A 24,984-nucleotide genomic window follows, 5' to 3' on the forward strand; every position below is an offset into this window, starting at 1 on the left:
CACGAAAATAAATGATCAATGAACACAGGGCTGTCTGTAAGGCCTCGACATTAATCTTTGTCTGGGACAATTGAAAGAGGGATTTACTTTCCCGACCGGACAAATAAATAATGAAAATAACCAGAAATGCGAGAATGATTCAGAATTTTTAATTTTATTATTACATTCAATATAAACAGCGATTAATATAGTCGAGTGTATCTCTGGTAACAAAGTCGGGTTGAGGCTTGTGCTGCCTGTCTCTTTGTGAGAGACATTTGTGGAGAAATCAAAACAAATGAGCAGTGATATAAACTCAAAGAAGAAACATACTGGGGTAAAACTGAGTTGTTGTTTTTAATTATTATTTATTTATATTGTATGATATGAAGTCGAGTTAGGGAGCTGTTTTGCTGAACATTCTTTCAATTGCAAATACATTGCAACCGTGAATTGTGTACCATTAATTGTGTAGTCTAATTAATATTAAGTTACTTACATTTTAGACTCAAACACCTTTTTTTGTTCTATTTCACCCATGATTTCACAGATGAAAATAGTTCCAAAGCAACACTCAGTACGGTGTTTTGTACTGAATGATTCAGTGTTTTGAATGAATCATTTAAATGAACGACTCAATGACTCACTCATTAAGACGGTCACCTGCTGCCACCTACTGGTGGTTTATTTTCATGTTTAAAATTATCATTGAATATTTTTATTTGTATATTCAAACATTTAGAACATAAATCTCATAACATTATTTTTTGCAGTTGTATTTTTGCTGTTTAAATTAATTAATTTGATTGGTAACAGCGCTATAATGTCTTATTGTAACTGAATTTATTAATCAAATGTAAGAATTTAACATGAAAGTTGATGCATACAATTAATAAGATTAAAAAAACTAGCCTTTACAAAATGAAATAACACCCTATGGTAAATATCATAAATATGCAGATTTAAGTAGGCCTATGTAAAAGCTGATAGAACACTGATGAGAATATTGCTTCAGAATCAATATATTTACCCCCCCCCCCCCATACATTGTACAGTACATACAATATGCTATGTACTCTACACTAGGCCTGAAGTTAATTAATATCAAATCAAATTGTGAAATATGTGACAATGCCCAGCGCTATAGTGTAAATGTTTTTTACTTAAAGCAAATGCCCCGGATCCTGCTAAAAGTATTTAATTCGGAAACATGTCACCTTTTTCACCACTTGTCAGTTTGCAGGTATGATACAAGTGTTAGTGAGGCCAGCAGGGGGCGCTCACCCTGCGGTCTGTGTAGGTCCTAACACGCCAGTATAGTGATGGGGACATTATACTGTAACAAGCACCGTCCTTCGGATGAGATGTTAAACTGAGGTTGTGATGTCCTTCGTTAAAGAGTAGGTGTAACCACAGCATCCTGGCCAAATTTGCCCATTGGCCTCCTACTCGGCCCCATATCCTGATTGGCATATCACTCCTCTCCTCTCCACCAATCAGCTGGTGTGTGGTGGGCATTCTGGTGCGATATGGTTGCCGTTGCATCATCCAGTTGAATGCTGCACATTGGTGGTTGTTGAGGAGATTCCCCCCTTATGTATGTAAGCGCTTTGAGTGCCTAGAAAAGCTCTATATAAATGTAACAAATTATTATTATTATTATTATTACAAGATTCTAAAATATGTTCACAACAGTTCACAAAGCCAACCAAAATTTGAATACATCAGGAAAAAAAACATTTGCAGCTCTTTCTGCTGATTTTACAAAAATAGCAAACATGTATATATAATGTTTCCAAACACAACAAACAAAACTCATCGATCAAAGTAATTTGTCAATTTTTCAATTGCACATGGAATGATTTCACTTGGCTCTGAACTTTTATCTGCTGGGTTTTCATTAATGTATTTGTGTATTTGTAGCTGTGCTTCGTTATGCAGTGGATATTAAAGAGTTTTGCCAACGATTGGGTGTGTTTGAGTCGATTGGGAAAAACTGTAAAGATGATAATATGATCATTGTTTAATGATATTCAGTATGTTCTAGTAAATCATCTATACAGTTAAATCTGGATTTTAAAAATGTAAGGTGCATGTAGTGTATATATATTGTGTGTTGCACTGGCAGATATAACAATAATTGTCTTGGACATGATATTGATTCTTAGCAGTGTGGAGGCATCACCACACAAACGTTTATGGTTACCAGTGCCACTAAAAAAATGATGTATTCACAGTCAGCCATGAATAATTTATTCCATGAACAAAAGTGTCCTATAACAAGGTGTTTCCAAGATAAATAAAAGAAAATGATTACTATTGGCTGGTCATGTGATCTCAACATAGATCCCATAAGGCAGCTCAGCAGAAACTAAAACAGCTTTTATTGGACTACTAATATGACTGGGGTTATAATTCTATAGTTAAGGGTTTTTTTTTGTGTCATTTTAAGTTGCATGAATGTGCTTTCTAGGTCAGAGATATGGGCCTAGAGCCATGTGGGAGAATATCTTTCCTCAGAGAACCTAAAATCGCAAAAGGCCTGCCACAGACTGCAATATGCAACCTTAACTTCACACTGCCAACGCACAGGAAGGTAAGAACAAACATAAACATGATTCTGTGACATTCTCTTTTATTGTTATCTAGAGTTTTCAACTATTAAACATCGTCATAGAGCTATTTGTGTTGCTGCTTTAGCTGTAACTTTATTTTGCCTTTCCTTTTGTCTTGCTCTCTTTTATTCTCTTTGCATCTGCATTTTTTTTACCTTTTCCACTCCCTTACTCTCATCTTTCAACTCCTTTTCTCTTACTCCTCTCCTTCAAACGCCATCTTCACATATTCACCATCCTCGGCTGCTGCTGCTCCATTATGTATTGCTGCAATGCATCGTGGGAAATTGTAGGAAATGGAGTCAGATCCTGATGATGAGGTACATATTTCATAACTTGTCCACCTTTGCCTTAAGTGTGATGCTTATGTGATCATACGCTTATTTACGTGATTGGTCAAAAGCTTTTGTACCAGCTCCTTTCGTTGGTCAGGCAAGTGCATGACTTCTTTTTGTGTTTATCAGTAGATTTAAAGCATTATTTTGTGGCTTATGGAAAACATTTTTCACATATCTCTTTTGCAGATTTGATTTTTATTTAATATTATTTTAAAGTGAAGCAGTTAGGCAGTTTCACTGGAAAATATCTTTCACACTATTAGTAAATGGGCTGTGCTTGTCTAGTTGACCCACTCTCAGGAGACCGCTTTTCAAAGTGAATCATTCCTTACAGAAATTGTACCGATATATATCCTAAATTAAATGTACCACATAAAATAATTCCTTAAAAAAAAAAAATCTTGACCAACATAATGCTTTTTAAAACAACAAAAGGAAATTAAAGTAATTAGCCACATAAAAGACCATTGCAATACGATTTTTGTCACTTTGTTCTTACATAGGATTTTTACTTTTGTGTTATTGCAGAATGACAAAGATCGACGACATACCTTTGCCTCATTAGCATTGCGAAAGCGCTACAGCTATCTGGCCGATCCAGCATCCAGTGAGTCCTACATTTTCTTTATTCTTGAAACATTAGCATGACATAATCACACAGTCAAAGCGTCACACATACTTAGGCATCTTATACAGGCATATATATGAAGGCACAATAATCTCATGTCACCATTTTCAAAAACAGAACTGCCAGTATGTCATATATGTCTGTGTACATTAGTTATAAACAATTACATTTGTTTGCTTGCTTTTTTGCCTTTTTTTTGTGTCATGAGTTTTTTTCCCCATTGTTTGACATTTTATATGATTTGCTACCATATTGTCTTCATAGGTTGTGTATTGCCTGCAGTATTTTTTGAATAAACCATAATTTGTCTTATTGTTATTTATTGTTTTATTTTCAAAAGAACTTGATTGTTTATTGAAAATTGTTATAATTGTCCATGATTAAAAAAAAAAAACCCATGGAACTCAAAATAATTATTGTACCACTTGCTTCCTTGTTCATTTTTTTATGATGTTTTTTTGTTGTAAATTCCTAGAACTAGATGCCGTGTAATTGGTCAAATTTATATTGGAATTTATAAATTTATAATGGAAAATTGAAGGTGGGTTTTTCACAAAACCAAAATTGACCTGACCTGATATATATATATATATATATATATATATATATATATATATATACAAAAATATCTATAATATCTATAAAACGGTTATTTAACACACTCCTTTATTTAAAAAGTTAATTTTTGTAAATGTAAATATTAATATCAAATTAAAACAATGACATATTTACAGAATATATTAGTGCTGTCGAAATGAACATATTAATGCATATAATTTTTTTCAGTTTAACATGTACAAATTTTTTGGTTAAACGGATTGCAGCTCCACGGTTCGGCACACGTGATTTGTGTATTAATAGCTGGTTTAATAGTGTAAAAGATTATAATTTGCACATTTTTTATCTTGCTCGTTTCAAAAGATTTTAAACCATTCCAGTGCTGGAAGAGGCAGAGGATTCTTTTAGAACCCGCAAACTCCAAATTAAATCCTCTTTTGCATCTCCATGCACTTGGCACTGGTCTTGGCAATATTCTCCTAAACATAGTCAACTATGTATTAAGTGAATGTGGATAGTAGAGAAAGATATCAGGTGTGTGTCAGTATATGAGCATTTGAATAACCTATATTTAATTTATACAATGAACATAGTGTTACTTTACATTTAATTATTACATTTCTGTACCCGAAATGAATACTACAGTTAGAACTTGCTTTATTTTTAACTTTGTTATATTGTATTTATCTATGTTTGTAATTAGTGTATTTGGTATCGAAGTACTTAAAGTGAGCTTTAAGTAATAAATGGAAAGCAAAGTTACATTTGCCCCCCTTTTTTGCATCGGGCCCAATATTTGGTGCCTATTTGGTACACCCCTGACTGTCTTTATGTGGTTTTTACATTTATTTGGAGATTAAATATGACATTATTGCAATATAAAAATATATGAAAAACTTGTGTTTTTCACACTTTAAAAAAAGTGTTAGGTGCGCTTATTCACAAAAAAGTGATTAATTAGTTATTTTTATGAATCATTTGACAGCACTAATTTACATTTATTTAGTTAGTAGTGATGGTAAATAAAACATTTCTTTTCCATGAGGGCCTAACTTTATGTTCATGTTCGATCTTAGATGGCTTGTTAAATGTATTAAAGTTACCCAGCTGTGATTGGTGAGTGTTTTTCCCCTTTCATTTTTGTTTAATATTAACAATAAACTGTGGCAGGTCTGATTGCCCCAATTCCTAAGCATAAATGAATAGACTATAAAAAAAATCACTTTAAATAACAAAATAAAAACATATTTTATAAATATTTAGAGCTTGTTACCTTGTTTTGTGTCTAGTGGCTCATATTTTTCTCCTTCATTTTGCATCTCCATCCATTTACCACAGGCATGAGTTACTGTTTGTTTTCAATTTCAAAAGCTGCCACACTTTTAGTATTTTCACTGCTGGTTGTTTTGGATTCATCCCCTGACTAAATCTTTCTTGTTTCTCTTTTCTCTCTTATTTAACTATTTCTGTTTACTTTGTTTATTAATTTGATTATGTTAGAAACAGCTGAAAGAGGGCATAACACCACTCCAAAAACCACGCCGCAGCCTTCTGGCTACGCTTACAAGCCTGTCTTTACGACGCGCTCCTACCAGGCCTGGGCGACAAGCTCTCCCGTCAACGTCCCTTGCCAGACCAAGTCTGGTTTTGGCTCCCTCTCCAGCTCCTCATCAAACACCCCCTCAGCCTCCCCACTGAGGTCGGTGTGGTCTGTGAACTCTGCTTCACCCATCAAATCCATCCTTGGAGGTTCACCAGCGTCTTCCATCAAATCTGCCAGCGATGTTGCATCACCGATTCGATCCTACAGAACAATCTCCTCACCAATAAAGACTGTAGTTCAAGGTGCTCAGTACCCAGTACAAGCCTCCCCCACTCTTCTATCCTCTCCAGGGAAGAGTGCCCCTGATCCAGTTTCACTTAAAGGCCTTACGGGGCTTTCAGCCAGGACCTCTCCGGTACCATCTGGTGGGAACTTGCTGGAAAGATCCTCCATTTCTATGACTCCTCCAGCCTCACCTAAGTCTTCACTAAACATGTACAGCTCAAGTTTGCCATATAAGTCTGTTGTAACCGCAAACCCTCCAGCAACCTGCTCCCCCATTAAAACTGTCCCAGGCTTCTCTTCTATCAGAACCAACACTGATGCCTCTGCCAGAGGATTCCTGTCATCCCTGTCCTCACCATTGAAATCCGGCTCAGCCACTACAGCAGCTGCACTGATCAATGGAACAGTTTCCCCAACCAAATATCGCTCCTCCTCCCCAACGACCCATCTTACCAGCACCCTGCAGGAAAGAATTCAAGCCACAACAAATGCTGCAACAACAAATGTGAATGCAGCCTTTGATGAAGTGGAAAAAACATTTAATTCCTGCTCTGCTGGCTACGGCACACTAAAGTCAGTGTCCTCCACTCCCTCATCCTCTTACCAGTCTATCCGTTCCTCTGCATCCAGCTCACTTTATGCCTCCCTCAGATCCCCTCCAAATTCTACCACTTCGGTAACTTCCAGCACTATTACAGTTCCTGTCTATTCCGTTATAAATGTCTTACCAGAACACCAGTTTAAAAAACTCCCTGAAGTCTCCAAGTCAACAGCTGCTCTCCTGTCCCCCAGAAAGGCCATGCCCCAAGAGGTTAATACCCAGACTCAGTCCTCTTTTGCCAGAACACTGTCTCCTGTTAAGACTCCCCTGCACATGTCCCCAGGAACACCAAAATCTACTACCTCTTCATCCCCTCTGTCTAACAGCCAGGAGATACTAAAAGATGTGGCTGAAATGAAGGAGGACCTAATCAGAATGTCTGCAATTTTACAAACGGATACAAATTCAAGCTCAAAGGGTTATCATTCTGACTCTAAGGAGCATAAAGTGGAAGATGAGGAGCCTTTCAAGATTGTAGAGAAAGTAAAACAAGACTTGGTCAAAGTCAGTGAAATTCTTAGCAAGGATGTTTTGAGAGAGAGTAAGGCAAATATTAAAAACAGCAAAACAGAAAATGTTCTAGAGGATGACATAGATGATAGTCAACAAAATGAATGGAGATGCCCCCCTCGATATGAAACATTAGCCCCTCAAGTAAAAACAAAACCAGTATCTGACAGAGATTTTAACCTAGCGAAAGTTGTTGATTACCTAACTAATGACATTGGGGCAAGTTCTCTTTCTAAAATAGCAGAGGCTAAACAAAGAACTGAGGAAGCAAGGCGAGAAGGAGAGGAGAAACACAAACGTGTCCTGAAACCTGCAATGGCATTACAGGAGAACAAGCTCAAAATGCCTCCAACCAACATGCGCCCTTCACCATCAGAAAAAGAACTTTCAAAGCTAGCTGATGCATTGTTTGGCCCTGAAATAGCACTGGACTCTCCCGATGATGTCTCCCATGACCAAGACAAGAGTCCGCTTTCAGACAGTGGGTTTGAGACTCGCAGTGAAAGAACACCTTCAGCTCCCCAAAGTGCAGAGGGAATGGGGCCCAAAGGCCTCTTTCAGGAGGTTCCTCCTGTCATCACTGAAACACGCACTGAGGTTGTACATGTCATACGGAGCTATGAACATCCAGAGGATCCTAAGGAGCCAGCATTGGAAGATGCTAGAATGACAAAGCCTCCACTGCGGTGTGCAGACACTGAGCCCCGGTCACCTGGTGGGTCCATCAAAGAAAGAGTTAAAGCTTACCAAGCCAGAGTCAATGCAGAGGATGATCTGATGGGCAAAGGCATGCGGGTCAAAGAGGAAACTCACATAACAACAACTACAAGAATGGTGTACCACAAACCTCCTGCTAAAGAGACTGCATCTGAGAGGATGGAGGAAACTATGTCTGTACGAGACCTAATGAAGGCCTTCCAGTCTGGAAAGGATCCATCCAGAGAGTTAACAGGCCTGTTTGAGCACAAAATCAGCAATGAGGTGGCAGATCCATCTGGTAGGCCTCTAGACCCAATGCCCAAAGTCGAGCGCATTATTGAGGTTCACATCGAAAAAGGCAACAAAGCTGAACCAACTGAAGTAATTATCAGAGAAACAAAAAATCACCCTGAGAAGGAAATGTATATATTTCAGGGCAAAAGTGGCATGAAAGAAATACAAAATAGGATGGGCAATGACCAACATGACATCATAGAACCTGAAGAATCCCTGCCTTGTTATCTGGACTCCAGAACACACATGCCTGTCTCTATGGACAATGATAAGACCTTAAAATTACTTAGTCAGCAGTCAGTGGAGTACCATGATGATGAATCATCGGAAACTAGGGGAGAATCATACAAGTTTGCAGAGAAAATGCTCCTGTCAGAAAGGTTTGACTCATCCCATTCAGACTCTGATGAATCTGTGATTGACAGGTCTCGATACTATGGTGAGGGAACACAAGGTGGCTCAATTAGAGAATTCATGCTAAAGCCTGATAGGTCAGGTAGATCATCAGATGATGACAATTATGACAAACTCACTTTGTTGCAGTATGCTTCTGATCCTGATAGTCCAAAAAAGTCAATTTGGATGAGAGTGTCTGAGGATGGGCAGAATAAAAGCAGAGAGAAGCAAAAATATGAGGACCGAGTAGACAGGACTGTCAAAGAGGCAGAGGAAAAACTTAGTGAAGTCTCACAATTCTTTCGTGATAAAACGGAAAAACTGAATGATGAGCTTCAGTCCCCTGAGAAGAAGCATCGCAGACAAGATGCAAGGGAGACTCGTTCTGGGCCCAGCTCAACTTGTAGTAGCCCAGAGAGGTCAATTCACAGGAATGGAGGTACTGGAGAGGACTGGAGCAGAGACAGGTTTAGGGATAAATATGGTTCCCATGATAGAAAATGTGCCAGTCTACCAAGCAGTCCTGAAAGACGGGTCTTGCTTCAATACAATGATGACCCAAAAAAGGGGGACTGCTCATCTGCTAGCAGTGCAAGTGAATCATCTAAATATTTCCAGCCATCAACATCTAAGGTTAGCTCAGTAAGAATGAAATTTGAATCAGAGGCCCAGAAACAAGATAAAGGTCCACAATGGGGACAAACTTCAGGATCCCCCATAAGGAAGCTGCAGGAAAGTAAGCTACCTGTTTACCAAGTTTTTTCAGGAGGGAATATCCCAAAGTCAACAGAGTCTTCAGAAAGTGAGAGAAGCCCCAAAAAAGATAGTGAGAGTGGACATAGTTACAATGTTCGAAAGGCGCAAGCTTTTGCCCAGAATCAGAGTGATAGACAGAGAAATAGGCCAGATAGCTCTTCACCAAAACATCCCCAAAATGTTTACAGCAAGGAGCAAATTGTCAATGAAGACAGGAAAATATACAAAACTTGGGAAAACCATGGCAATGGGCAACTGAAAGGCCAAAAGACAAAGCTCACCCATACACTAGTGCATGATAGGCAAAAAGATGACTCACAGAATGAGCAGCACTTGAGTGATGGAAATACCACAAAAGAAGAAACAACTAAAAAGATAATTTACACAGAGTTGGTAATTCGAGAAGACCCTAGTAATGCTGAAAAATGCAATGGTGCTCTAAAAAAAAACTCGGAATCACAAATTCCTGTTAGGGTGTCATCTAGTTTTATAGACCATCACCAAAGTAGTACTTTAAAGTTAGATTCCTCCATTAAATCTGAAAGAACAGGGTCTCACAAAACCAGAAATACACAGCACCCTAATTCAGGTGCCAGCAAATCACTTAGTGAATTGTCATCTGTAGTGAACTCAGATTCTAGCAGGCAGATTGTTAATATAGTCTGTAATGGTGTGGATGATAACCAGGTTGAGTATATTGAAAAAGTTACCCCAGGTGTCACTGCTGACATTAAACCGCTTCCTGTGTATGTCAGCATTCAAGTAGGTAAACAGTATGAGAAAGAAACTGCTACTGGGCAGCTGAGCTCTTACAAAAAAGTAGTAAGCCATGAGAGCAGGACAGTACATGAAACACGTGGAGCATTTTATTCTGTCAAACAGAAACAGCCGTCATCTCCACAGGGAAGCCCTGAAGATGACACGTTAGAACAGGTGACATTTATAGACAGTTCAGGGAAGAGTCCAGTAACTCCTGAGACACCTACCTCTGAGGAGCCTGTCATGGGTTCCATGGCTGGCATGCCTAGTCCAATTCCAGAGGAGTCAGAGGAAGAGGAGCAGCCTAAGACATTCATTTTCAAGGAATTGCCAGCAGAAAAAGCCAAACCTGCCACTCAATCATCACAGTCTTCAAAAAGGAAACAAGACTCGCCTGGAAAAAGATCAAAAGACAAACGCATAGCTTACATCGAGTTCCCTCCACCGCCACCTTTAGAGACTGAGCATACTGACCCTGAAAAGAGGGGGTCATGTCCTTCCTCAGAAGCAGAAACAGAGATGATGGAAGTAAACCTTCAAGAGGAACATGACAGGCATCTCCTTGCAGAGCCAGTAATCAGAGTCCAGCCTCCTTCACCTCTCCCACCTGGAGCTGACAACAGTGACTCTAGTGATGATGAATCAGTTTTTCACCCTGCCCCTCTGAAGAAGTACACCTTCAAAATGGCAGAGGAGTGCGAGAAACGTGTTAAACCTAGGAAACCAGAGAGAAACAGCTCACATCACAAGGAGTCAGGAATCAATGGCATTGTGAAAGGAGAAGACGTAGAATGTGAACAGAATGGAAATGATCAATCTATCACTGATTGCTCTTTAGCAACAACTGCTGAATTTTCCCATGATACAGATGCCACTGAGATAGATTCTCTAGATGGGTATGACCTACAAGATGAGGACGATGGTCTGAGTGACCCTAAAACGTCCAGCCTGTCGAACGAGGGAAAAACAGGAGATCGTTCTTTTAGCCAGAGCAAACTTGAAGTGATTGAAGAGGAGAGCACACCCAATGAAGAAACAGGGGATAAGGCACAAACAAAAAGGTCATCTGGGAAAAAATCTGACAATGGGAAAGAGGATAAAATCTATTCTTTGGAGGGAAGACACCCTGACAGACAAGGGTTCACAGACAATTATTTCAAGAACCAACTAGAAGAGGGCATAAACACTACCTTTAAAACTGTGGCTACTAAAGGCTTGGACTTCGATCCATGGTCTAGTAAAGTGGGAGAGGAAGAAGCTTTTGATGCTAAAAACAAAGAAGAAGATCTGAAGCCCTGTGCTTTGTCAGTGGACGACAAATCGCAAGCAACCACGCCGGATACCACTCCAGCAAGAACCCCAACAGATGAGAGCACCCCAACTAGTGAGCCCAACCCTTTCCCCTTCCATGAGGGCAAGATGTTTGAGATGACCCGCAGTGGTGCTATTGACATGAGCAAGAGGGACTTTGTTGAAGAGAGACTTCAGTTTTTCCAGATTGGTGAGCATACATCAGATGGGCAGTCAGGGGACAAGGGAAAAGGGGGCAGGAATGCGGGGGTAGTCACCTCTCACTCAAAGGCAGGGGAAAGAGCTGTAGAGGGGAAGGTAGAGGCTACCACAGATATAACACCATCCAGAGGCAGCACAGTGCAGGGCAGTGCTGACTGCCTGGACGCACCTCCATCCGTTGACACCACCTCATGCACTGTCACAGCCTCCAAGGTCGACCCCAAATTACGCACCCCCATTAAGATGGGCATCGCAGCTTCCATTACTATAAAGAAAGACCCTGGCTCAGCTGAACTGACTGATGTTAAAGCTGAGTCCTCAGACAGTCAGATGCCGGAATACATTAGCTTGGAGTCTCATTTAGCTGAAAGTCACTTTGATAGCACTAACACTACCCTGACTGCCAGAAAAGATTACCCCTCAGAAAACTACAATAACAACAATAACTTAGAGTGTTCAAATGTGCAGGCCAACTACATCCAATGTGGTAGTGTAGTTTTCAATTTGCAGTCATCTTCTGAACCCACCTTACAGAAAGCTAGTAGAATAGAAGCTCAGTCCTGTAGGGAGTCTGTGGAAAGAGCGGAGAAATCTAGCACTCAAAGTCATCAAACTAATGTAGTCTCAGAGAACAGGCAGCCAAAGTCTAGACTTCCAGTTAAGGCAGCAGGGTTCAGTTTTAACACGCGCAGTTCAGGAAAGCCGAAGCCTAAGCAGGTTGTGAGGCCAGAGGCAAGGAAAGTAGATCCTGCATCCATAATGTCTGAGCCCAAGTCTAGAATTCCTGTCAAGGACATCAAAAGAAATATTGCCATTAATTCAACTGTCATTGCTCAGGTAGTTCCAAGGTCAATTAAGCCCACAGACTCAGAGAGATTAGTCCGACCAGTAGTTCCCTCCAGGCTGCCTTTCAAAGACAGGTCATCTGGTGCTTCCGGTGGTTCAGTTAGCGAGGCAAGTAGAGGAAACTTTAGTGAGGTGTGTAGGCAGTCAATTGAGTTCTTAAAGAATGTTAGCGGAGAAGCAATAAAAGTGGCTGAACGACTTTCAGACGAGGAGAAACAGACACAGGGAGAGCAGTCGCAATCGGAGGAGGACAGCAGCACATCACGAAGCACCTCACTATCGGATCCCTCTCAGTCCCAGCCTTCCCTCTCCGCTGGCTCCTCCCGAGGGGTCACACCCTCGAGGACAAAGGTCACAAGGGCAGCGGGCAGTGAGAGGAGGAGGAGTAAGCGGACTGGAGGAGGGAAGGAGGGCAGTAAGAACGAAGGGGCTCGCAGGACGCCCCCCGTCGCGGAGATCAAGCCTAGTTTGTAAAACTTTATTGAAAACTTTACTTGATCCTTAGTTGCATGAGCCTTTGTGACTGACTGGATTGCCTGTAGCGTGAACAATAGTTGTCATTCTTGTCATTCTCTCATCACTGTGCTGTGTGACTGTACTGTACTGTATCTGTCCCTGTATCTGTCAGATCTCCCCTTCTCTCTCCCCTACCTTCCACAGATAATTTATCGTAATGGGGGGTGGGGCACTGAACAGTGTATTTGTGCTGGGTTGGTTAAAAGGAACGTTGTTGAGGAATTTATACCTGCTTCAGTGTTTGTGAACATTATTAGAAAAAATGTACAATACTATGTTGTCTGCATGACTCATCTCAACAAAATCTTTTTTGTTGTTAATATTTTGTTTTCATTTTTATACCATTGTATAAACTCAGTTATTGCCTGCATAGATTCTGTGAAAAATTTGTTGTACACAATCAGAGCCAACTGTGTAGCTGAAACACTGTAGTTCATCATCTGCCTGTTCTTCCTTTTCTAGCCAAGCACAGTATTATTCTAAAAACATCCCTTTGTTTTTCCTCTCCTGGCCATAGCCTGCTGGAGAAAAATTGTTTTGTTAATTTTTCCCTGTTTTGGCCAGAAAAGAAGGAAGTCATCTGGATTTTTCATTTGAAGTAAATAAGTAACATGTTTGTAATGTTCTGGATGTCATGACAGGTCCACAGAGTCCCTGTGAGAGAACAGATCTTCGCATGGCCATTGTGGCTGATCACCTGGGTCTAAGCTGGACAGGTGAGACTCACTATACCTGACAAATAATGACAATGACTTAGTTTACATTTAACTTTCCATGCGCTATTTATTTATTACTGAACTTTTGAAACCTAAAATATTTAAGTTGGAAGTCAAATGAAAATCATACCAAATAATCAAAGGGAAACAATCCTCAACATGGCATTGCTCTGCCCTCTTGAGTCTATGTGTGGTATTGCATTGCAGTCCTGTATTCTTTTTAATCAGATTTTTAAATTAGATTGCATTTATAATTCTTTACATCTGACAACATACTACTACACTATATATTTATAAATATCTGATTCTGGTTACATTTTCAAATGTTTACTTAAAGTTTAGAAACAGGAATTATTCAACAAACTCAGAGCACAGCAAATGTTGTAGGGCTAAAAATGTTTTAGCATTTTTAATTATATTACACATCTGTCTTCCTTTACTAGATGTCTGTACAAAGATTAGTATATAATAGTTATAGTTATAACTAGTTATAATGTGATGTGTTTTACTGTTCTATAGAGCTGGCTCGAGAGATGAATTTTTCTGTGGATGAGATAAACCACATTCGCACAGAGAATCCAAACTCTCTCACAGCCCAGAGCTTTATGCTCCTTAAGAAGTGGGTCAGTCGGGATGGGAAAAACGCCACAAGTGAGAATCATTTTCTATCCATCTTTCCTGGCCTCTTTTTTAATTTTTTTAATCTTTCTTTTGCTTTCCTACTTATACTGTGAAGGTATTATAATATATTTGTTAACCAAATAAAATTAAGATATTTTTATTTCTTTCTTAGCGGATGCACTGACGGCGGTCTTGTCTAAAGTGAACCGGATGGATATTGTGACTCTGCTGGAAGGGCCCATATTTGACTATGGTAACATTTCAGGCACCAGAAGTTTTGCAGATGATAGCGCTGTGTGCCAGGAAAAGGCGGATGGTAAAGTTTAGCCCCATCTAGCTGAACCCCCCCTCACCCCCTCCTCCCCAACACATTCCTTTTTTATTGTCACATTTGTTTTCTTCTACAACCTCCCTGTGTATTTTGCCAAAGTGTTAATCACAGATGGACCACAATTAGTTACTATTTTGTATTCGAAGTCTACATTCAGACATTGCCTTTGGCACATTTATATAAGATCAGATCACATGCATCTTTTTAAAGATCCTGATTACACACAAAAGTGTGTTGAATCACTCACTACTCTCTTATTTTAAAGAGAGACTCTTCATTTCTGTTACCCCTTTCCCTTCCTCCCAACACCATATGCATGGACCTGGTTTGAACATGCATGTATATGGTCATGTAACGTGAAGCAATCACAGCATGATGCTTTGCCTCAAGAAGTGTAGGAAGGGCCACTCAAAACAGTATTTTCCTGTTACACATGTTCACCCATTTACAGTTACAGTTTTAATGAAGGCCACACAGTACATTGCCAGTGGAACATGAAACAAACACTGTTCTCAGCCATGACATTAATTCTCTTATTGAAAGGACTGGAAATAGTTACCTCAAAACCAAATGCATGTTATTATCATCTGTATTTTGATGAAGGTGTTTTGATATTTTTTGGTAGGAGTGCTTTATACCAGCTGTTTTTTTTAATATAGTGGACCACAGCGCATGCCTTAGCTAAAAGACTCCGCTGTCCTCTGCCTCTCAAGCTGTCAATCTGCTTCCTCCATCTATCCTTCTCTCCTCTCCTCCCCTGCACTGGAGCAAGGGATAAAAAGAGAGAGGGGAAAAAGAAGAGAAAGAAGGAGATCATCCTTCTCTCCGTAGTCTCCTCCTCCTGACAGTCTCCTATGCCTCCCTCTGTCAGTTACGAAATGACTTGTCCTCTCCTCTCCTCCAGTACAATCCCTCATTTCCCCCCTCCCAGACCCCCCGTTTATTCTTCTCGTTCACATATTCATTGTCATGTCTTTCTAACTTGCATGTTCTTTGTTGTGTTTTTTTCTATAACACCCCACACTCCCAATGCTCCACCACAACACCTCATACAACTGATGCGGCCCAAGATATGTCATCCATTTCTCTCTTCCCATCTGCTCCTCTCAAGTCTTCCTTCTCTCTCGTTTCTCTCACTCCTTCTCTTGCTCTCAGCCTGTCATCTCCCGTTTCAGCACGTAGAATTTGTCTCTCTCCCTCTCTCTGCCCTTCTCCTCTTCCCTCTTTTTCTCCCTGTGCATCCCGTTGCCTGAGTCTTGCCTCCTTCTCCCCACCGCCCACGTCATTACCCCCTTGTGCATGCTGTCACTTTCCCTGCGTGCCCCCAGGACCGCCCCTCTCCACTCCATCCCTCTGTCCCAACTCCACTACTGTTGAGCTTTTCATCTGAAGATGCATAGTCATAATTTGTATTTAGCCAGATTTTGAGTCTCCTCATATTGAGTATATAGTCAACACATATCTTGACTATGACTATGGCCAGGTTTCCATCCAAGCAAAAATGCCATTTATCGATAACATTTCTCAAGTGTAGACAATCTTTTTTCACTTAACTTCAGTGCATTAATTCTATTTCAGTACTTAAACAAAGGGCTTTTACGCAAATAAATATTGTGTTATTGTTTTACTATTTCATAGGTTATATTGTTTATATTTGCTTCCCTGGTACAGTTCTGCCATGTCTGCTTTCTTATTATATGGCGTTTTTAAAAGACTTGTTTTGCTTTTTCTTTTGGTGATATCTCGCAACCTGTCACCTGGTGCTTTAATAAAGAGAGAGAAGTGTTCAGAAGAGAATAGGAGAGTAGCAGTATGCAAACTGGACAGCAGCTATTGTTAGTGCCGAGTTATCCTAGTTTAATTTATACACGCCTTGTAACTGCATTTATATTTTACACTAGCCTTGTGGAGACTGCAGTTGCTCAGCTTTTTTAAATGCGTCTCTCACTGCATGAGAACGCACACATGTTTGGCATTATTAAAATGTGATTGGTTTATGTGAGTCAAGTTGAGAGATGTATCAGATTTAATGGGGGGTCTAATGCTATTTACATCGTTAAAGAGTTGGATTCTCATGCTAAACATTGCCAAAATTAGAAAATCGGTGCATAAGTGTATATATTGTAAACAACACGAACGTATAGTTTGCACTAGCTAAGCTGTTTTCAGAAAGAAGCGGTACAGCATATCTGTCTTTTATAAATCTGATTCAACTAAAGACACTTTGGAGATATGAAGAATGCAGTACTACTCTATAGTTACTCAAGATTAACATTAGACGGGCAGAAACTGTGTGTATTATGTACACTTTAAGCTACATAGACCATTTCAAAAGTCAAATACACAAATAAAATGTTTAGGTCACAGCTGTATCTGTCTCTGAAAAATAGATCAGTGTTTTTGTTATCGAACTTTGAAACTAGAACTTTTTTGCTTTAAATGATCTGAATATGCGTTCTCAGCATAGGGTAACTTACATTACAGATTGTTGCTATTTGTAAATAAAAATATTTTTATAGAACCTAAAACTTTGCATACAGTACAGATTAGCTGCCCTGCGTCCAAACCCATATGGGTTTCGTCACATAAAGGCAGTTACATCCTGTCAGTCAAGCTACTCCACTTCACCACTTTCTTCTGGTAGGCTATTTCCTAATAATATAGTAATAATAATAATAGTTTCTTAAAAATAAATAAATCAATTGGATGGAAACTTTTCGATAACAGTATAACAAAACAGCGCAAAAACTGGATGGAAACTTGGCTTCTTAAATGAAGACTGCTTCTTATTTGCAGTTATGCAGCTAATGTAATGGTGCTAACTAACACAAGTAACACCCACTTTATTATTTTAGACTATAACATTAAATCTAATGCTGTAAAAAAAGAAAAGAAAAAAAAAGTCAAAGTTAAACATGAATACACACAGCTTTTTTCTATGGGGTGATCACATGTACACATACAGTACCTTTCAAAAGTCTGGGGTTGGTAAGAATGAACATCTTTGAAAGAAGTCTCTTATGATCACCAGGGCTGCATGTATTTGGCCAAAAATACAGTAAAACTAATATTGTGAAATATTCAACTTTAAAATAACTGTTTTCTTTTTAAATATATTTCATAATATAATTTATTCCTGTGTTGCAAAAAGATTAATTTTCAGCAGCCATTACTTCAGTTTTTTTTTTTTTTTTCGTTCAAGAAAAATTTCTTATTGTTATCAATGTTGTGAACATTTTATTTTTGTGGAAACCATTAACACAGATAATGTTTTTGTAGAAACGGGGGTTCTTTGGATATAAAGCAGTTTATTGAAACATAAATATTTTGCTGACTTTACTGTCACTTTTGATCAATTTACTGCATCCTTGCTGAACAAAAGTATTAAAAGTACATATCTAAAAAAAACAAAAAACTTTTGAATGGTGGTGTACATGCAATCACAAGCCCTCTGTTTTTGGAGTGTGTTATCATTGTCATTGTGTATTAACTGTGTGTTTGTTGGCCTGTGTGTCTGCTGAAGCTCTGGGAAATTCTGTCTAAATATGTGCTTTTGCTCATCAGGTTGGGCTTAGGTGGTTATCTATTGTATGTCGACATTTAAATCAATAGTTCACCAAACAAATGAAATTGTCAGTATTTACTCACCCTCATGTTGTTTCAATCCATGATTGTATGAAAAAAGAACATTTGGACAACAACAACGTGAAGGTGGGTAAATAATGAGTAAATAATTTTTGGGTATACTGCTCCTTTAAGCATGTGTACATGTGTGTTTGTGTGTGTGTGTGTGATCGTAATTGTGTCCTGCCATGTCCATCCATCTGTGTGTATCATCTCACCCAGGTTTCCACAACATCCTGGCTCTACTGCAGTCAACTACAAACCCCAACCCTAACCCCACCACACCCCCTATCAGCCCCTCTATGTCTGATGACCTCGAACAAATCTTAGATCTTCCCTTTGATCCTCCCCCTTATTGCCCCTCCTGGGGGCTAGTGCGGTACAACGAGGACGAGTCTGTCAGAACCTCCCTATCCAGACCTTGCGACCTGCCCCTGTCCAAACCTGTAAACCAGCCTAACACACTCTCTGAAACATCTGCAGAAATACACACACACATAACCTCCCCTGATCCTCATACACCCTCTCAGCTCCCTCCCAACAACCCCAAATGCACAACACAACCCACAGGCATCACATGTGACCCTGACTCGCACCTTATCCCAGAGCTTTCTCCACTACTAGACCATGATGAACCTCCTCTAAACCCCTCAGTTTGCACTGTACCACTTCAGTCTGTCCCAAAAACAGACCAACCCTCTCTGATTGAACAGGAGCACCTTATACAGGGGAACCAGGAATCTCAACAAAGGGATTTATTACCATCACCATTAGAAGACCCAAATGTTAACATGAAGGGACAGGAGAAAGTGATCCTGAAAGATGCCAAGGGTGATGATAAGTCCCCTTTGCGACCCTGGGCAGAGGTCCTGAGGGAGTCTGGCTCAGGAGGAGAGGAGGAGGAGGAGGAAGCCGAGAAGAGACAGGAGCAATTGGAGGTGTCAGGAGGTCACGTCAGAGAGAGCGAGAGGGAAGTGAATGAGGAGATGACTAAGGAGAAAGTGAAAGAGGTAGTGGGAGGTGTTAAACAAATTGAGTCTGAGATATGCCCGCTCTCCACAGGCTGGCTCACTGAGACATCGAACGTTAATGCGGAGCCGCCCACTTCAGGGTGGAGTCATGGGTCAGACTACATGGACAGACAGGACAACAGGTACTTCACTTTACACAGTTACAATTATGCTTACATTTAAAGGAATTAAAGCAGCACCAGGTAACTTTTCAACTTTTCAAGGTATCTTGTTGATGATACATCGATTTACAATAGGTTGAATGACACGTCTGCCATAGCCTGACGGGGATCTGTATCTTTTTAATCATACTTTTAAACTTCGGGTTTCGGGTAGTAACCCGAGAACAAAAAGAACTACAAAATTCAACTGCTTTACGGAATATACGTCACTTCCACCACCACTTCCTTAAGTTCGGACGTGCAAGCCCAACTATCGTTTGTTTGCCAGATGTTATAGTCATGGCAAGTAAATACATAAGATGTACAAAATCATATTTTAGGATACCTAACATGCCTGTGATATTAGTTTATTTGTCTGCCTCAAGCTATAATGCAAATTGATTTTTCAAATTTGCAGAATCATCAATGGTAGCTTGATATTATAATATTGACAATATGTGACCCTGTCTGTGAAAACCCTCCTAAAGTCATTTTTTTGTGATTCACTGTTTTCTACATAAAATTATCCTACATAATGTAAATAACATTCTGTTAAAATATAACCTTGATATCTCTTATATTAACTGAGTATGGCTATGTTAAAGATTTGCTGAATTTCAGGCTCAGAAAATCATGTTTTTGAGAAATTCCAATGTAAACACAAGCTTATTTTTAAAACTGCACATTTGAGGAAGTACAAGAGCTTGATTGTAGCAACAATTACCAAGTCAATGAATTGAAATTATTTGTATAACTTTATTAATAAAATTAAATATCCATGGAAAAATTCATTAATATATAAAACAATCAATATATTACATTTCAGTAAAAAATCTCTAACTTAAATTATTTTACTGGGCTACATTAAAGGGGGGGTGAAATGCTGTTTCATGCATACTGAGCTTTTTACACCTTTAAAGACTTGGATTCCCATCCTAAACATAGACAAAGTTTCAAAAACTAATGTTGGACGTTTGATGGAGTATTTCTGTGTTAAAAATACTCCTTCCGGTTTCTCACGAGTTTCGGCGAGTTTTTTTCGAGTATGGGTCTAATTGACGTTAAATAGAGCGGAAGGTCCTTGTATGGGCTGTACGGGCTCTTCTCCCGGAAGGGTGCGCGCGCGCGTAACTAGAGGGAGAGAGAGGAAATGCACGCTGTAAACAGTCTCTCAGGTGCAGATCCAGTCCTCCGTGAACACTTATGTCGCGCCCCGGGAAGGCAGCGCTGCATTTGAACCGATTTGAACGCAGAAATGACGGGAAGCTTCAAGGCATCGCTTCAGTCGCGTCGCAAAGTGGATTTCCACTGTCACTGCTGTCACAGGACTTCACCAAATCATACCAAAGAAGTGTGTTTTTGACAGAGCGGTCCTGCTTTGGAAGATGCCGGTGAGTAAATCAACTTCAAATGTCTCTGCTATTGGCTACCGTCGCATGAGTAAACATCAGTAAACGATACGATCGCGTGCTTCGTCATTCAAATGCGCTAACGGTTACTCCATTGTTGTTCTGTATAACGTTACACTAGTCTGACGTGCAAAACCGTTCTGCTTGCTACTTCTAAGGTCTTGTCGCATAAAATAGTCCATAAACCGAATCATGTCCTCATACACTGCGAGTAAAGACACAGAAATGTGGAGAGGCCATTAAATACAGTAACTTACATACCACAGAGACGGACGTCCTGATGTTTCCGTTTCTCCTGTTCAGTTTATTTCAGCCTCAGATTTGATTGTGGATCATTATCTGTATTAGCTGAGATAGATGGGTTTCTCCACGCTTGAGGACGTCACCACTTTGCGCGCTTGTGATTCTTTAGCTCCGCCCACACGATACGCCTCCAGGCGCTCGGTTTTTTCCGGAAAGACTCGGTACAGCCCATATTTCTTTTATAAATATAATAAAACTAAAGACTTTTCGGAGATATGAAGGATGCAATACTACTCTATAGGTACTCAAGATTGACATGAGATTGACTGAAACTGAGTGTTTCACCCCCCCTTTAAGTACAGTACTGGAGTAAAAATAAAGAGAGGGATAGTTTACCCAAAAATGAAAATTCTGTCATCATTTATTTACCCTCCTGTTGTTCCAAACCTGCACTTTCTTCAATAAACCAGGTTATATCATTATTCGGGGTGATTCCACTGAGATTAATATCGGAAAAGCTGTTTAAGCAATCATCTATTTTCTGTTCCTGCTCGCGTTTAAGTGCTGCCATGTCAAATAGCCTAGATAACTTAATTCATTAATCCAGTGTTTCCCAACCTTTTTTCAGTCATGGCGCCCTTTGAAAATGTTCTAAATTTTGTGGCACCCCCTCGCATACATTACACTAGGGGTGTAACGGTACAGATTGCTCACGATTCGGTTTTAGGTTTAGGTTCACAGTTTCAGGTTCACGGTTTCTGTATGGTTCGGTATTTGCTATGTTCATGGAAAAAAGGACTACTATCAAATAAAAATAAAGAAAAGAACAAATAACTTGAATACAAGCAGCAGCACAAATAATTACTATTGAGCAAAGATAATAACATTATCTATTATGTCTAACATTAGTTTTTAGGTAAATAAATTGAATAAAGTAATCAAATGAAAAATACCTGCTAATTTCACTGTTTAAATTAAATATTAATCCTTATTAAACTTACAAAAGCTATTCAATCAAGAGCAGTGAGTGATTCCTTATCTTCTTTGACATTAAACAGACAGCAGTAAAGGCTACTGCCCCTTTAAGACCCAGGGGTATCTTAAGGCATATTCAGACTATGTCTGCTTGGATACTCATCAAGATGGACATGTTGACATCGGCTACTTCTTGTGTGAATTTGTCTGTTCAAGTGCAGTAGTTGCGCGCTGAGACGTGCATGTGTGCGCTTTCGGATGACAGCACAGACAAATCTTCTCCCATCACGATCACACGCGAGTTCTCAATCCCGTCTTCTGGCTCTACACCCGTATTTATATTCAAAGATACGGCAGCACTCACATGCATTAAACAAAGTTTACTAAGAGAGACCGTTTGCCCACGTTTTTCTTTTATTATCGCTGTTGTTGTGGTGTATAACTGAGGAGCCAGCATGTGTATCCATCGACAGAAACGTACATGAAGCATTATTTTCAAGTTATAACCTATATTAAAGATGCGTCATTAGATGTAAGATGAACCGCGGGGCAAAGTGCGTGCTGAAACCTTTTACGCGGCACCCTGCGCACCCCAGTTGGGAAACACTGCATAATCTGACGCACCACCATCCACAACATGTTTTAAATTGACACACAGCAGGCCTAATATGACTTTAAATTAAGATGGTTATTATTGGCACAATGTTGAGCTACAAAACAAAGAAGAAAATATTAAAATATTGGTGATGACACGAAAATATCTCCACAGACATCTGAACCCGGCTTAAGTCGCGCTGACCTGATTGCCGCTCGTGCCGATTGGTATTAATGTCTTTCTCTTCCTAATGGTAAAAAAAGGAAGCTCCTGAACCGAATAACATACGAATCAGCTGGTCTTGTTTACATTTACATTTTTACATTTAATCATTTAGCAGACGCTTTTATCCAAAGCGACTTACAAAAAAAGGGTAGAGCAATAGAAGCAACGAAACAAACAAAGCCAACAACCTGTAAGAGCTGTAAGAAATCTCAATTAATTAGCAGAGTACACAACTTTTTTTTTTTTTTTTTTTTTTTTTTATAGCCAGCTACAACAAATACTCACGTACGGAAAATACAGAACACTGGATTTGGATAGCTAAGATAACAACCCATTAGGACTTTGTTGTGATGAAAACCCCCCGAGATGATTAAAATCGTACATTGTGATTTCTGGATTTTGTCTCTCACAGAGGACATGCACCTACAATGACAATTTCAGATCCCTCCATGATTTCCAAGTGGCAAACTTCCAAAATAGCAGGGTGTTCAAATACTTATTTACATCACTATATGGTTATTACCTACCATGTGGTGGGTGTATGGTTATTATCTACCATTCAAACATTGAATTGAAGTATCATATAGATTCTATAAAACGGTAACCAATAGACTATGCTACTATAATGATGCTGTCTTGTAAACATGAGCATCGTGATCATTTGGCATTTGAAAAAAATAAAACCCATGAAATTATATTCATATGACATGCTGAAACATATGTCACTATACCTGGGATGAAGATATTTCACACTCGACGCAAGCACAACACCTCCATGTGAACTCCTCCTGCAGTGTTCATGGTATCCCCTGATGTAGGATGACAGAGTTTACGACAGTAGTAGAGGACAATACTGTTTCCCAACTGTAGGGGGACCCCGAGAGCAAAACCTACCTGGTCACTTTTAAAACTTGGATCTTTTGAGTGTGTTTGAAGTACTAAAAATCCGCACCAAAACAATCGCTCCAAGATCACTTAAACAGGGTGGGCTCGGTCCGATTAAATATCAATAGAGTTGCGAAGCTAACTTGTCAATACATCTTGATGGATGATGCAGAGGAAACTCTCACCAATTGGAAGACAGTTTTACTCACATGTGACTTTCATAAACACATTTCAATACACTTTGAAATGTTGCCTTGGGAAAGCAAACCAAACCAAGAAGAAAATATAACATTGTAACAAATTATGTTCCTGTTTCGGAACAAAACAAACGATTTAGGTCTTTACATTAACAAATCACCCACATGTGCAGCCTTTAAATATGTAAACAGAAGTGTAGTGCTGAAAAGCATTTCACTTGGATTTTTTTTTAGAACTGATGTTTCAAAATACTTTTTCCTCACAAAGCTCTAAATGCCTATAAATTAAAATCCTATTAAAATGCACTGCTGTCAACAAACATTTGGCAATGTTAATAGTTATTATTTTAATTATTAAAATAATAATTTAGAACCCCCCTCCCCCCAAAAAATAAAACATAAAAAATGTAGCTACCCCAAATTGTTGAATGATACTGTATGTAAATTAAAAGTACAATATTATACAGGTTTCCAAAATTCATGGTTTTGGTTTTAATTCATTCTTACCTAGTATCATTTTTAAGTTATTTGTTCCTAAATTGCAAAATGTTTACATTTCCATCCCCTTACAGTCAGGAGAACTCCAGCGACTCATCATCCAGAGGTGAATCAGGAAAACCTCGACAAAATGGTGAGCACTCCAACGCCATAGCCCGGAGCTCAGTGTCTCAGGAATCAGCCAGTGGTGTTAAGACAGGGGCAGGCAAGCAAGAAGGAGCTCTGGTCGCTGAGCACAAAGTCCAGGTGAGATAAACTGGCTGCAGCAGCATTATCTAATCAGCTATTATATGCTGGTAATCCAGAGATTAAAGGACAACTCTGGTGAGAAATGAACCTAGAGGTAATTAACACATGGTTACCAAGTAGATCGTTCTGTGGGATGCGTTTTCATGAAAATCGAATGTAAAGACTTTTATCTCTAAAAATTTATAATGCTTGTCTATGGGGCACAAAGTAAGTGAAATTAAATCGCTAGTTAATACCACTAACAAGACTCAAAACAGCCTCACACTAACACGGTAGCATAATGAGGGTCCCTACATGCAAAGGATGGAGATGTTTGTAAGTGTACAAACAGTTTAATAAGAAGATACTTTATAAAGATAGTCCATTACACGTACAGTATTGTTCAAAATAATAGCAGTACAATGTGACTA

General features: G+C 39.4%; 1 protein-coding gene across 9 annotated transcripts in view; it reads left to right on the forward strand.

The window, feature by feature from the left end:
• The window catches only part of ank3a (ankyrin 3a), a 118,302-nt gene that overhangs the window by 81,415 nt on the left and 11,903 nt on the right, over positions 1-24,984 (forward strand). For 6 of the 9 annotated variants that reach the window (XM_067455649.1, XM_067455648.1, XM_067455650.1 and 3 more), the window contains exons 36-44: positions 2,453-2,575; positions 2,888-2,914; positions 3,461-3,539; positions 5,619-12,785; positions 13,477-13,551; positions 14,071-14,202; positions 14,345-14,488; positions 18,350-19,280; positions 24,400-24,571. In XM_067455649.1, coding sequence (XP_067311750.1) covers positions 2,453-2,575; positions 2,888-2,914; positions 3,461-3,539; positions 5,619-12,785; positions 13,477-13,551; positions 14,071-14,202; positions 14,345-14,488; positions 18,350-19,280; positions 24,400-24,571 — 8,850 coding nt within the window. The remainder of the gene's footprint in view (positions 1-2,452; positions 2,576-2,887; positions 2,915-3,460; positions 3,540-5,618; positions 12,786-13,476; positions 13,552-14,070; positions 14,203-14,344; positions 14,489-18,349; positions 19,281-24,399; positions 24,572-24,984) is intronic. The other 3 variants (XM_067455655.1, XM_067455656.1, XM_067455657.1) reach the window with 2 other exon arrangements.

Source organism: Pseudorasbora parva, chromosome 10, assembly GCF_024679245.1.
Source record: "Pseudorasbora parva isolate DD20220531a chromosome 10, ASM2467924v1, whole genome shotgun sequence".
In the NCBI taxonomy this organism is placed as follows: domain Eukaryota; kingdom Metazoa; phylum Chordata; class Actinopteri; order Cypriniformes; family Gobionidae; genus Pseudorasbora; species Pseudorasbora parva.